This window comes from Caenorhabditis remanei, chromosome III, assembly GCF_010183535.1.
Source record: "Caenorhabditis remanei strain PX506 chromosome III, whole genome shotgun sequence".
In the NCBI taxonomy this organism is placed as follows: Eukaryota; Metazoa; Nematoda; class Chromadorea; order Rhabditida; family Rhabditidae; genus Caenorhabditis; species Caenorhabditis remanei.
The window spans coordinates 14643888-14656680 of record NC_071330.1 but is presented as its reverse complement, the minus strand read 5'-3'; the positions used below and the strand labels follow the sequence as shown (position 1 = coordinate 14656680).

Genomic DNA, 12793 nt, shown 5'->3' with positions numbered 1-12793 from the left:
GAAACGATCGGCACGCGAATTCTCATCGAACGTCACCTCATCACCGAGCATCTTCTCGAAGACGACTCCGAGTCTCCAGAATCTTCCACCACCACAACGACGCCGTCTACCGTCAAGTCGTCATCTGAATCCTCGACCGTCGGCGCAATGATCCGACCGCAGAAAAATAAGATTCGTCGGACGCATTATGTGGATTTGAACAAATTGGTTTGGAAACATTTCAAGGATTGTCAGGCGACGGGTATGCAGATTAATGGGAAACATTTGAAGGATCAGGCGATGAGATATGCAAAGGAAATGGGTAAGGACATCTGGACACACAGACAGACTGAGATCGCGTCAAAAGCGCGCCAGATATGAGAAAAATCAACCAAAAAGTCTAATTTTCGTACGTTTTACGGCGTTTTGAAAGTACCAAAAACGCGCTGAAGATGCGCCAGACAACGGATTGACTGAATTTTGGAATTTTTTGAGATTTCAAAACTTTGGAGGTTTTTGAGGGTTTTCAAAGTCTTGAATTTCCAAATTTTTCCATTTTTTAACATTCGGACATACAGACCTACAGACAGACAGACAGACGAGTAAAATCGTCACAAAAAACGCGTCTAAGACGCGCCAGATTCTTGAATTTTGTGATTTTTGAATTTGGAAATCGGGACATCTGGATAAACAGATAGACAGACAGGCAGGCAGATTTATACAAAAACGCGTCAAAGGCGCGCCAGACTTTCAAAAAAAATTCGAAAAAAATCTGAATTTTGAACTTTAGCGCCTAGTACACCCGTCTTGAAAAGTATGCCTACATTTAAAAACGCGCCAAAGGCACGCCAGATCGCATTTCACAGCCATTAAAACGGATATTTGGACACACATCCAGGCAGACAGAGTCATTACAAAAACGCGGGACATACAGGCACTTCAGTGTTTTAGAAAAAGAAAAAAAACGCCAAAGGAGCGCCAGATTTCAAAACGTCCGAACATCTGGACACCAAAACACCTTGATGCATTACAAAAAGGCGCCAAAGGCGCGCCAGATTTCAAAACTTTGCAGTTTTGTGGGTTTTTAGTTCACAAATTTCGAAATTTTTCATTTTTGGAGATCCGGACACACAGACAGACAGACCTACACCATCTCCCATACCCAACTGATCGAAATACCGTATTCTTGCAGGTCTCGAATCATTCCGCGGCTCGGAAGGTTGGCTCGACGCGTTCAAACGTCGTCACCGCATCGATTTGAAAACGATGACTGGCTATCCGGTGTGCTACGAGAACGACATGTTTGACGAGGTTGACAAAGAGTGTCGGGATCTTGATATGGAATCCCATATGAATCATTTACACAGTAACCAACAAGCCGCGCCCTCTTTTGTACCGCAACACTCGAATGGGGGATACTCGGCGCCCGATGAATTCGCAGCGAGTTTTTTCAACTCGTTGAGCGGATTTCCCCAACAAATGCTGCCACTCCAACAACAGCAAGCGGCGCCGGAGCAACAGACGCCTCTTCAGAATATGATTAATTCGATGATGACGTCATCAAACTCGATGGATTTCTCCAGAATGGTCCCAAATTGTCCATCGACGTCTTCTGAACCCCAACAACCATCCCAGGAAACGCCGGAACTTGTGAATTCTGCAGTCGTCCGAAGTTGTCAAATTAAAATCGCCGATAAGGAGGTGTGCCATGCGTTCGACACCCTCCGACAGTACATTTTGGCGCATGATCGGGAGGCGATGACGTTGTTGGTGCAGTTGCAGGAGAGATTGGCGGCGACGAGTGGAAATGTTAAGGTGGGAAGGAAAAACATTTAAAATAAGAAAAATTTTGAAAAATTTTCGAGCAAAAACGGTGAAAAAATGAGCCAAAATGACTGATTTTCGAGCATTTTGGTCTTAGACGCGCTGAAGACGCGCCAGACAACTCGAAACCATCGTTTTTAAAACGTTTAGTCGTTATAAGAACGCGTCAAAGGCGCCCCAGAGTTAAAAAAATTCAAAATTTTCGAGCAAAAATCGTGAAAAGTGACAAGTTGTCGAACATTTCAATGTTAAACGCGCTGAAGGCGCGCCAGATATGAAAAAAAAAACGTTAAGAAATGAGAGAAAAATTGAGAATTTTGAGAAAAAATTGTGAGAAATGACTGAAAACGCTCTGAAGGTGCGCCAGACAACTGAAAATTTGAGAATTTTGAGCGAAAACGGCGAAAAAATGACTGATTTTTAAACATTTTGATATTAAACGCGTCAAAGGCAACTACATATAATTCTAAATTTACTCTGGACACAGACAATTTCTGTGCTCCTAAAAATAAAAAAGCGGCTAAGGCGCGCCAGCCTTGCCAAAAACCAATTTACGACAATTTGAAACTATGGAAAACGCACTGAAGGTGCGCCAGTCGGCTGTTAAAATTTGAGGAAATTTGAGAATTTTCCGGTCAAAAACCGTTAAAAATGACCGATTTCCGAACAGTTTGATATTTAACGCGCTGAAGGTGCGCCAGACGACTAAAAATTTAAAATAAACTAAAAATTTACATTTCGAAATTTAAAGAAAAAAAAAAATTTTTTTTTTTTTTGGACATTTGGATATCTGGACGCACAGACAGGCATATTTTCGAAAAACGCGTCAAAGGCGCCCCGGTGCCCGCCACGAAAACTACAGTAACCCCAAATATTTATGATTTTAATTTCAGAACGAACCATCCACTTCTTCATAAGCCGCCGTCTTGCCACGCCTTCTTTTTTCCAATTTTTAATTTTTTTTTGTAAAATTTCAAATATTTCCATTCCTACCGTATCTACCTGTCTACCGTAGTGTACTACTGTACATTTTTTTTTGAAAAAATTCTCTCCAGTCCATCATCTCAAGGCATATTATTATTATTCCTTCCTGATTTCCCCTAATTTTATATATATTTTTATATTTTGGTCCTCTCTCCAATTTTTCTCTGTCATTGCCTTACACTGATTACTACATTTGCCTTTTTCTCTCTCCTGTCAGTATCCGTTTATAGTTTAGTCTTCTGCTGGATAAATTGATTTTTCCCAACAAATTCCTAAAATTCTGCACATTTTGAGCCAAAAATCGTTGAAAATGATTAAAAAATAACAGAGTTACAGAATTTCGAAAATATTCGAAAATTCAAAAAATCACAAAAACTACCGTAACCCCGTCAGTTTTGTTCCAAACTCAATGAAAGTTAGATATTCGGATTCAGCAAGTCAAAACGCGTCGAATGAGTATAATCATGACTAGTTTTGAAAAAATTGGGTCTCACCACGAAAAAGGACTGGGTTACTGTAGTTTTCGTGGTGGGACCCAATTTGTTCCGAATACAGGCGTGATTATACTTTTCTGAAAGCTGAGAACGCGCTGATTCTGAATATCTAGATTTAAAAGATGTCATATCAAAATGGAGTGAGTTACAGTAGCTTTTACAGTTCGAAGATTTTCGAAAAGTTTCGAAAATCTGTAACTTTTTCATTTTTTGGTATTCTCCGGAGATTTTTGGCTTAAATTGCGTCAAATGAGTATAATCATGACTAGCTTCGGTCTCACCACGAAAATACGGTATGCGCCTTTAAACTGGAAGAGGGGTACTGTAGTTTTCGTGGTGGGACCCAATTTTCTCCGAATGTGGACATGATTATACTTTTCTGAAAGCTCTCGTTCTCCTGAATCTGAAAATTATAGTTAAACAGTATGAAAATCAGAAACACAAAGTTTTGGTCATAGTTTCTCCATGTCAAGTTTTCCGTCAAACAAGAAAACGGATGAGAGGAGGGGTGGAAGAGCATTGATAAGCTCCACCTCCTCCATACTACGTAATCATTTTCTCCCATACATTTTTATCAGTGAATTATTTCTCCCCCCTCCCTTCTCCCCCAGCCTCCAACTGCCCTTATGCGGTGATTGATTGTCTTTTCTTTTTTCCCCCCGCCACACCAATTTTTCGACAATTTTCAACATTCTTATTGTATTTGCTCCCTGTTCCTTCCCTACAGTACCCCTACAGTACCCCTACAATACAATGAGTGAAGAAAATAAAATCGAGTTAGAGGATGAGAAACGGGGTGGTGGCCCCCCCACCACGAGATCCGAGAGCTCTATTGAGAGTAAAAGTGATCAGTGAGTTTTTTTTTAGAAAGTTGAAAAAATAGAAATTTTTGACTTAAAAAACAGTAAAAAAAACACTAAACATCAACAAAAAACAATTTTTCCGCATTTTCTAAATTTCGACCGCGACTCGACCGCGACTCGACCGCGACTCGACCGCGACTCGGCCGCGACGGAGTGGAGGCGGTCGGGAAAGGGTAAATTTGAAAATATGGAATGTTTAACTGAAAAACTCGAAAAATCGGTCAAAAATGCGAGAATAACAACAAAAAATCGCTATTTTTTAAGTTTAAATTTTTTTGACCGCCACTCGGCCGCGACTGGGTGGAGGCGGTCGAGAAAGGTAGAAACTTGAAAAAAAAAATTGTTAACTTTAACAAACCCAAAAACTCAAACACGTGAAAAAAATGACAAAAAACTATTTAACGGGATTTTAAAATTTTTGACCGCGACTCGACCGTTTCGTCGCGGTCGAGTCGCGGTCAAACCTAAAAATCGAGATTTTGATGAAATTTAATTTTGAAAAACTGCAAATAATTATTAAAAAGGACAAAAACAACAAAAAACACTTTAAAATTTTTTTTTTTTTCAAATTTTATAAATTTTGAGCACGACCTCCAGCGGTCGAAACTCAAATTTGAGATTTTTTAGAATGGTTTTCATGTTAAACACTGAAATTCAAGTAAATTTCAAATTTTGTGTTTCTAGCGGGAAGAATAATGAATTTTGATTTAAAAAACAGATTTTTTCAAAAAAAAAGTTTCCAAAAATTTTGAATTTTTTGTTGAAAATTGTGTTTTTTTTTCTCAAAATCGCATGAAAATAATCAAAAACTACTAAAAGTCTATAGAAAACACAAAAAATCCCATTTTCAGCAAAAACAAATTCGAAAAAAGTTCCGTTTTCCAAATTTTCGACCTTCGCGTGCGGTCGCGTCGCGGTCGAATCTCACATTTTGTCAGATTTGTGATTTTTTTGAAAATATTGGTTTGCAAAATTCAGGGAAAACTCTAGAAATCAAATAAACGTTAAACTCCTAGACACTGGGGCAAATTTTTTTGAAAATCTGGATTTTGAATTTTTCCTCAAATTCCAGACATTTTGGTATCAATCGACTCCAAATTTCCTACCAAACCCAAAAAAAACATTTTCATCCCCTCGATTTCAATTTTTCAGAGACGATGACGAGCGAGAAACGTCATGGCAATCGATCTACCTGCTCACCGCCATCGGAATGTTTTGTGGAATTCAATTTTCAATATTTTTCCCGACGTTATGGCCATTTCTGAATACAGTAGACCCCACGGCGTCCGCCTCGTTTTTTGGATTTATTACTGCCGCGTTTTCAGTCGGACAAGGGCTGGCTTCTCCGGTTTTTGGGTATTGGATGAATAAGGCAAAGTCTGGTAGGTAATTTTTGGGATTTTGGCTCCGAACTTCAAAAAAACGTAAATATTTGGAATCCGTGCGCCGAGAGCTTCCAGAAAAGTATAATCATGTCTATATTCTGAAAATTCAAAAATTTTCCAAAATCTCAAAATTTTCAAACTACCGTAACCCGATCAGTTTTGCTCTGAGCTTTGAAAAACGTACATATTCGGAATCAGCGCGTCGAGAGCTTTCAGTAAAGTATAATCATGCCTAAATTCCTCAAATTTTGAATTTCGGGGCTAGAGACGCAGAGTGTCTGGTATCTCTGCGCTCTGACCTTCTAGCCTCTTGACTAAAACTACCGTAACTCCGTCAGAACTGTTCCGATCGATCTGAAACTTAGATTTCCAAAATCAGCGTGACAAGACGCTTCGAATGAGTATATCATGACTAGGTTTTGAAAATTTCGGGTTACTGTAGTTTTCGTGGTGGGACCCAAAATTTTCAAATGAGATCATGATTATAGTCTTTCGAACCGTCTTGGAGTCCTGAATCTGAAAATAAAAGTTTCAAATGAATTGGAGCAAATCTCACGGAGTTATTGTGATTTAAGCCCGAAAGTCAGTAGGTTAGAGCGCAGAGATACCAGACACTCTGCGTCTCTAACCCCAAAAATCGATATTTTCAGAATATAAGCATGATTATACTTTTGTAAAAGCAGGAAACAAGCAGATTCTGAATATCTATGTTTCATGGCTCTCACCACGAAAACGACGAGGTTACTGTAGTTTTTGCAGTTTGGGGATTTTCGAAAAGTTTCGAAAATCTGTAACTTTTTGAATTTCAAAGAAAGAGAAGTCGTTTTTGGCTCAAATGATTTAAAATCGACTGTTGTCAATAGAAAAAGTAAATTTTCAGATTATTTTTTCAGATTCCAAAAATCCTTAATTTTGAAAAAAAAATTCAGTCCAATTTTTTTCATTTTTTTCCATTTTCAGTATAATTATACTTTTCTGAGAGCTCTCAGTTTACAGATTCTAAAAATTCCACTGAAATTTCATAAATTTTCAAAAAAATTTTGCAGTCCGCCAACCGCTCGTCTTCGGAATCTCCATCATGATTCTCTCGAATATAATCTTCTGTTTCGTTGAGGGATTCCCGGAGAAACAACGTCGATGGGTAATGATGGTCGCCAGATTTTTCATAGGTGTCGGCGCAGGGACTATCGGAGTTATGAGAGCATACGCTGCCACTGCGAGTAGTTTGAAGGACAGAGCCAGGGCGATCACTTTTATTCAAGCTTCTTATGTCATTGGAATGACTTTTGGACCCGGAATCCAGGTTGGTGCATTTTTAGAGGTAGTACAAAAAATTCCGGTCATTTTGAGCTAAAAAATAGTAGAAACCGTTGGAAAATCAAAAAGTTATGGAATATCGAAACTTTTCGTAAATCCCAAAAATCTAAAAATCGCTGTAACTCTGTCAGTTTTAAGTCAAGAAAATTGAAACCGACATTTTTGGATTTAGGACGTCAAGACGCTTCGAATGAGTATAATCATGACTAGGTTTGAAAAGTTTGGGTCCTGCCACGAAAACTACAGTAACCCAAAATATTCTAAAACTACCGTAACTGGGTCGGATTCGCGCCAATTTGTCTGAAACGTAAATTTTCGGATTCAGGGCGTCAAGACGTTTCGAATAAGTATAATCATGCCCGTATTTGAAAATTTTTGGGTTACTGTAGTTTTCGTGGTGGGACCCAAAATTATTCAAATATGGTCATGATTATAGTCATTCGAAGCGTCTTGACTTGCTGATTCTGAAAAATTTGAGTTCAGTGGAATTGGAGCAAATCCCACGGAGTTACGGTAGTTTTAGTGTGGAGGTTAGAGCGCAGAGATACCAGACACTCTGCGTCTCTAGCCCCAAAATTCAAAATTTTCAGAATATAGGCATGGTTATACTTTTCTGAAAGCTCTCGACGAGTAGTTCCCGAATATGTTAACTAGAAATCACGAAATTTTTTATTTAAAAAATTTGAGTCAAAAAGTTTTCAAAAAAAAATTCCCAAAATTTTTTTTCATAATTTCCGGTTCACACCAACTTTTTCTCAAATAATAATCATTTATCATTCTGAAACTCACAGATTATAACTAAATTTACTCGTCTCGAACAAAAATGGTCTTGTTTGCATTTCGTCTTATCACTTTTTGTCTTCTAGGCACATGGCTCGCGTAGACTAAAAATGCTGACAGACATTTTCAGAAAAATTACGAAAATAAGAGGAAACAAGGATTCCGGTACAGAAAAATCATCAAAATTGGGGAAAAATGATGTTATAGAAGGTCCGGTATGAAAAACGAAAAATTGAAAAAAAAAAAGAAGTAATTTCCGGACTACAAAAGCTACAGTAACCCTCTCTGGGACGACGTTAAAAGCAGAAAAGTTATATTTTCAGAATCAGGAGCCAAAGAGCTTTCAGAAAAGTATAATCATGCCTATTTTCTGAAAATTCGAAAAACTTCCAAAATCTCAAAATTTTCAAACTACCGTAACCAGATCAGTTTTGATCCGAGCTTTGAAAAACGTACATATTCGGAATCAGCGTGTCGAGTGCTTTCAGAAAAGTATAATCATGCCTAGGTTCTGAAAATTTTGAATTTCGGGGCTAGAGACGCAGAGTGTCTGGTATCTCTGCGTTCTGACCTCCGACTAAAACTACCGTAACTCCGTCGGAACTGTTCCAATCGATCTGAAATTTAGATTTCCAAAATCAGCGCGTCAAGACGCTTCATATGAATATAATCATGACTAGGTTTCAAAATTTTTGGGTTTTTGAGTTCTACCACAAAAACTACAGTAACCCAAACAATTTTCAAAAGTGGGCATGATTATATTCATTCGAAGCGTGCTGACATGCTGATTCTAGAAATATAAGTCTCAGTTAATTTGGACAATTTTCGACGGGGTTACGGTAGTTTCAATGAGGGAGGTTAGAGCGCAGAGATACCAGACACTCTGCGTCTCTAACCCCAAAAATCGATATTTCCAAAATATAGGCATGATTATACTTTTCTGAAAGCTCTCGTCACACTGAATTCAATGGAGACTATAAAAACGTTAATTATTGTCAAAATCTCCAAATTTCAGGTCGCTTTCACACCAATTGGGTACCCTGGTCTGACGGCCGGCGCATTCCATGTGGATATGTACACCTCGCCGGCGTGGTTTGCATCTATTATTTCATTTTTATCGGTTCTTTTCATTTTCATATTTCTGGAGGAGAGTTATGCGGGAATCGATAAACATGCGGATGAGGAAGGTGGGTGAATAGCTTGAACAAAACTGTTCGAAAAAAATTCAGGAACTTTTTAATAAGTTTTCAATTAGATATTCAGAATCAGCTCGTTTCCAGCTTTCAGAAAAGTATAATCATGCCTATATTCTGAAAATTCAAAATTTTGGGGTTAGAGACGCAGAGTGTCTGGCATCTCTGCGCTCTCACCCTCTGACTCAGTGACTAAAACTACCGTAACTCTGGCAGATTTGCTCCAAATTGTCTGAAACAAGGATTTTTGGATTCAGGACGCCAAGACGCTTCAAATGAGTATGATCATGACAACATCCCAATTTTTTTGGGTCCCACCGTGAAAACTACAGTAACCCAAAAATGTTCAAATATGGTCATGATTATACTCATTGAAAGCGTCTTGGCGTCCTGATTCCAAAAATGCAGATTTCAAATTTATTGGAGCAAATCTCACGGAGTTATTGCACTTTTAGTCACTGAGTCGGAGGGTGAGAGCGCAGAGATACCAGACACTCTGCGTCTCTAGCCCCCAAAGTCGATATTTTCAGAATATAGGCATGATTATACTTTTCTGAAAGCTAAAAACGCGCTGATTCTGAATATTTTATCAAAAATCGATAAAACTCATTTCTGTTCGGGTCCCGCCACGAAAAGCGATTTTTGCTATTTTTTTTCACGAGTTTTCTCCAAAATACCTCAAAAATCATCGATTTTTCACAATTTCTCGAGGTTTTGACCAATTTTCCCGTATTTTTCATTGTAAATAACCACCACTTCCTTATTATTTACAGATAGCTACACCGCGATGCCGACATTCGACACGATATCAGTGGCGGTGTGTGTTTTGACCCAATTTACACTCATGTTTATCATTACGAACCTTGAAACGTAAGAATTTTTGATTTATGATCATTTTTATCTTTGAATTTTTGATCTACCAAAATAAATTTTCAGAATCGGTTCCCTCTACGCCAAAATGATGTGGGGATGGACGAATGCGCAAGCGGTGGAGTACACAGGTACAGTACCCCCGCCTACCTACAGTAATCCAAAACTACAAAAACTACAAAAGTTTAGGTATCCTGCAAGCGGTGAACGGATTGGTCGGAGTGCTGGTCTACGCACTTTTCGCCGTCAAGTTGGGAGATTAGTAAGATTTTTTGTATTTCTGGAAATCCGGGGTACTGTAGGTACAGTAATGTATTTTTTTCCCGGGGAAAATATTTTTTCTGAATCTCCAAGAAAATGCACTTATATTGAGCCAAAACCCACTTCCCAATATTCAAATTTCGGAAAGTTACAGATTTTCGAAAATTTTCGAAAATCGCCGTACTGCAAAAGCTACAGTAACCCTACCAGGTCTCCGTGAAACCTGCATATTTGTAATCAGCGCGCTGAGAGCTTTCAGAAAAATATAATCATGCCTATATTCTGGAAAAAATCTAAATTGCAGAATTTTCCGATTTTCAGACATGATATAACTACCGTAACCCACTCAGTTTTGCGTCAGAGCACGTGAAACCTAAATATTTAGAATCAGCTGGTTTCCAGCTTTCAGAAAAGTATAATCATGCCTATATTCTGAAAATATCGATTTTTGGTGCTAGAGACGCAGAGCGTCTGGTATCTCTGCGCTCTAACCTCACCAACTAAAACCACCGTAACTCGGTCGGATTCGCTCCAATTTATCTGAAACTTGTATTTTTAGAATCAGCGTTACAAGTTGCTTCGAATGAGTATAATCACGACCATATTTGAAAATTTTCGGGTTACTGTAGTTTTCGTGGTGGGACCCAAAAATTTTCAAATATAGTCATGATTATAGTCGTTTGAAGCGTCCCATGCTCCTGAATCCAAAAATGCAAATTTCAGACAAATTGGAGCTAATCCCGCCGAGTTACGGTAGTTTTAGTAGAGGAGGTTAGAGCGCAGAGAAACCAGACACTCTGCGTCTCTAACCCCAAAAATCGATATTTTCAGCATATTAGCATGATTATACTTTTCTGAAAGCTGGAAATCAGCTGAATCCGAATTTGCAAGAATAAATGAGTTCTGAGCAAAACCCACCGGGTTACGGTAAGTTTTTTGAGCAAAAAAAATTTGGGCCAAAATTTTTTTTTTTCGAATTTTTCAACTCAAATTTCGTTCATTTCCAGCATTTCGCAAGCTCGTGAGCGTATCTTCACCATTTTCGGATTGGCTCTCGGGGTACTGTACCACGTGGTCACATTTCCCTATCCATGGGGCAAAGATTTGCACTTTGAGCTGCGAAACGTGACTGTTCACGGGAAAAACGAGACGGAGGAGTTGGGATGCAATCCGGATAAGTATCGATGGTGTCATTATACCAAAGATGTGAGTTACAGTAGGCTGGGGGTACTGTAGTTTCAGAAAAATTGAAAAAATTAGAGAAAAATCGGCTTAAAATCGCCCAAAATCACTCAATCTTCAAATTTCAAAGTACAGTGACCCGCTGTGGGATTACTGTAGTCTACAGTATCCCAGATTACTGTACCCAATATCCCGTTTCCAGGTAAACTTCTGGATCTATGCGTCAATGTACGGTGTAGTGCTGGCCGCCTGCTTCCCCATCGTCAATATTTCGATGAATACGTTGTTTAGTAAAATTTTGGGCGCCAGGAGACAGGTTTGTGATCTACAATTTTAGCCGGGAAATTGAAAATTTTCAAAAAAAAATTTCGAAAAAAAATTTTTTTTTGAAATTTTTTTTCTGAAAATTTCAGGGAACTATGCAAGGAATCATGCTGATGGCTGGAAGTTTCGCCAGAACAGTCGGCCCAATTCTCGTGTCGTGGATATTCCAGGAATGGGGACCCGAACCGATTTGGGGCATTGAGGTGGGTGGAAACTTCTGAAATTTGTCTGAAAATTGAAATTTCCAGTTTTTGGAATCTGAAAATCCGAAATTTCGGTGGAAATCTAAGTTTCCTATTGACAACAAACAATTTTACATCATTTGAGCTGAAACTATCTTCAAAACTCGAAAAATTACAGATTTTTTTCGAAAAAAAAACTTTTCGAAAATCGTCGAACTGCAAAAACTACAGTAACCCCGCCATTTTCGCGGCAGGACCCATCAAACCTGCATATTCGGAATCAGCGCGTTTCCAGCTTTCAGAAAAGTATAATCATGCCTATATTCTGAAAAAATCGATTTTTGGGGTTAGAGACGCAGAGTGTCTGGTTTCTCTGCGCTCTCACCTTCTGACTCTGTGACTAGAACTACAATAACTCCGTGGGATTTGCTCCAATTCATCTGAAATTTGCATTTTTGGATTCAGGACGCCAAGACGCTTCATATGAGTATAATCATGACCAGATTTGAAAAATTTTTTGGGTCCCACCACGAAAACTACAGTAACCCAAACATTTTCAAATATTGTCATGATTATACCCATTCGAAGCGTCTTGGCGTCCTGAATCCAAAAATAGAAATTTCAGACAAATTGGAGCGAATCCCACGAAGCTATTGCAGTCTTAGTCACTGAGTTAGAAGGTTAGAGCGCAGAGAAACCAGACACTCTGCGTCTCTAACCCCAAAAATCGATATTTTCAGAATATAGGCATGATTATACTTTTCTGAAAGCTGGAAACATGCTGAGTGTGAATATCGAGGTTTCACGGGTCCCTGGAAGGGTTACTGTAGTTTTTGCAGTTCGGAGAATTTCGAAAAGTTTCGAAAATCTCTAACTTTTCGAGTTTTGCAGATAGGAAAGTGATTTTTGGCTCCAATGATGTAAAATCAATGGTAGTTTGTAGGATAAATTAATTTCAGCAATTCCGTGATTTAAAATCAGAAAATTTCCCATTTTCAGATTTTCACTCTCTCCGTCACCGCCATCTTCTGGATAATTTTCTATCGTCGGATGACTCCATTGAATTCGAATCCAAAGTTGAATCCCTACGAATATTTCCATTACGCAAAGGGTGTTCTTTATCGGATTTAATTAGTTAATTGGGCAATTAAAAAT

The 12793-nt window shown here is 38.6% G+C and overlaps 1 protein-coding gene across 1 annotated transcript; it reads left to right on the top strand.

Annotated features, from left to right (window-relative positions):
* Positions 1 to 4034: 4034 nt before the first annotated feature.
* On the top strand, positions 4035 to 12769 carry GCK72_011405 (uncharacterized protein; the record flags this gene model as incomplete). Its single annotated transcript, XM_053728424.1, has 12 exons — positions 4035 to 4132; positions 5297 to 5526; positions 6180 to 6269; positions 6576 to 6832; positions 8642 to 8813; positions 9593 to 9689; positions 9756 to 9820; positions 9879 to 9951; positions 10958 to 11156; positions 11335 to 11448; positions 11546 to 11659; positions 12638 to 12769. The coding sequence occupies 12 exons, from the start codon at positions 4035 to 4037 to the stop codon at positions 12767 to 12769; spliced, it is 1641 nt and encodes a 546-aa protein (XP_053588001.1).
* Positions 12770 to 12793: the final 24 nt, after the last annotated feature.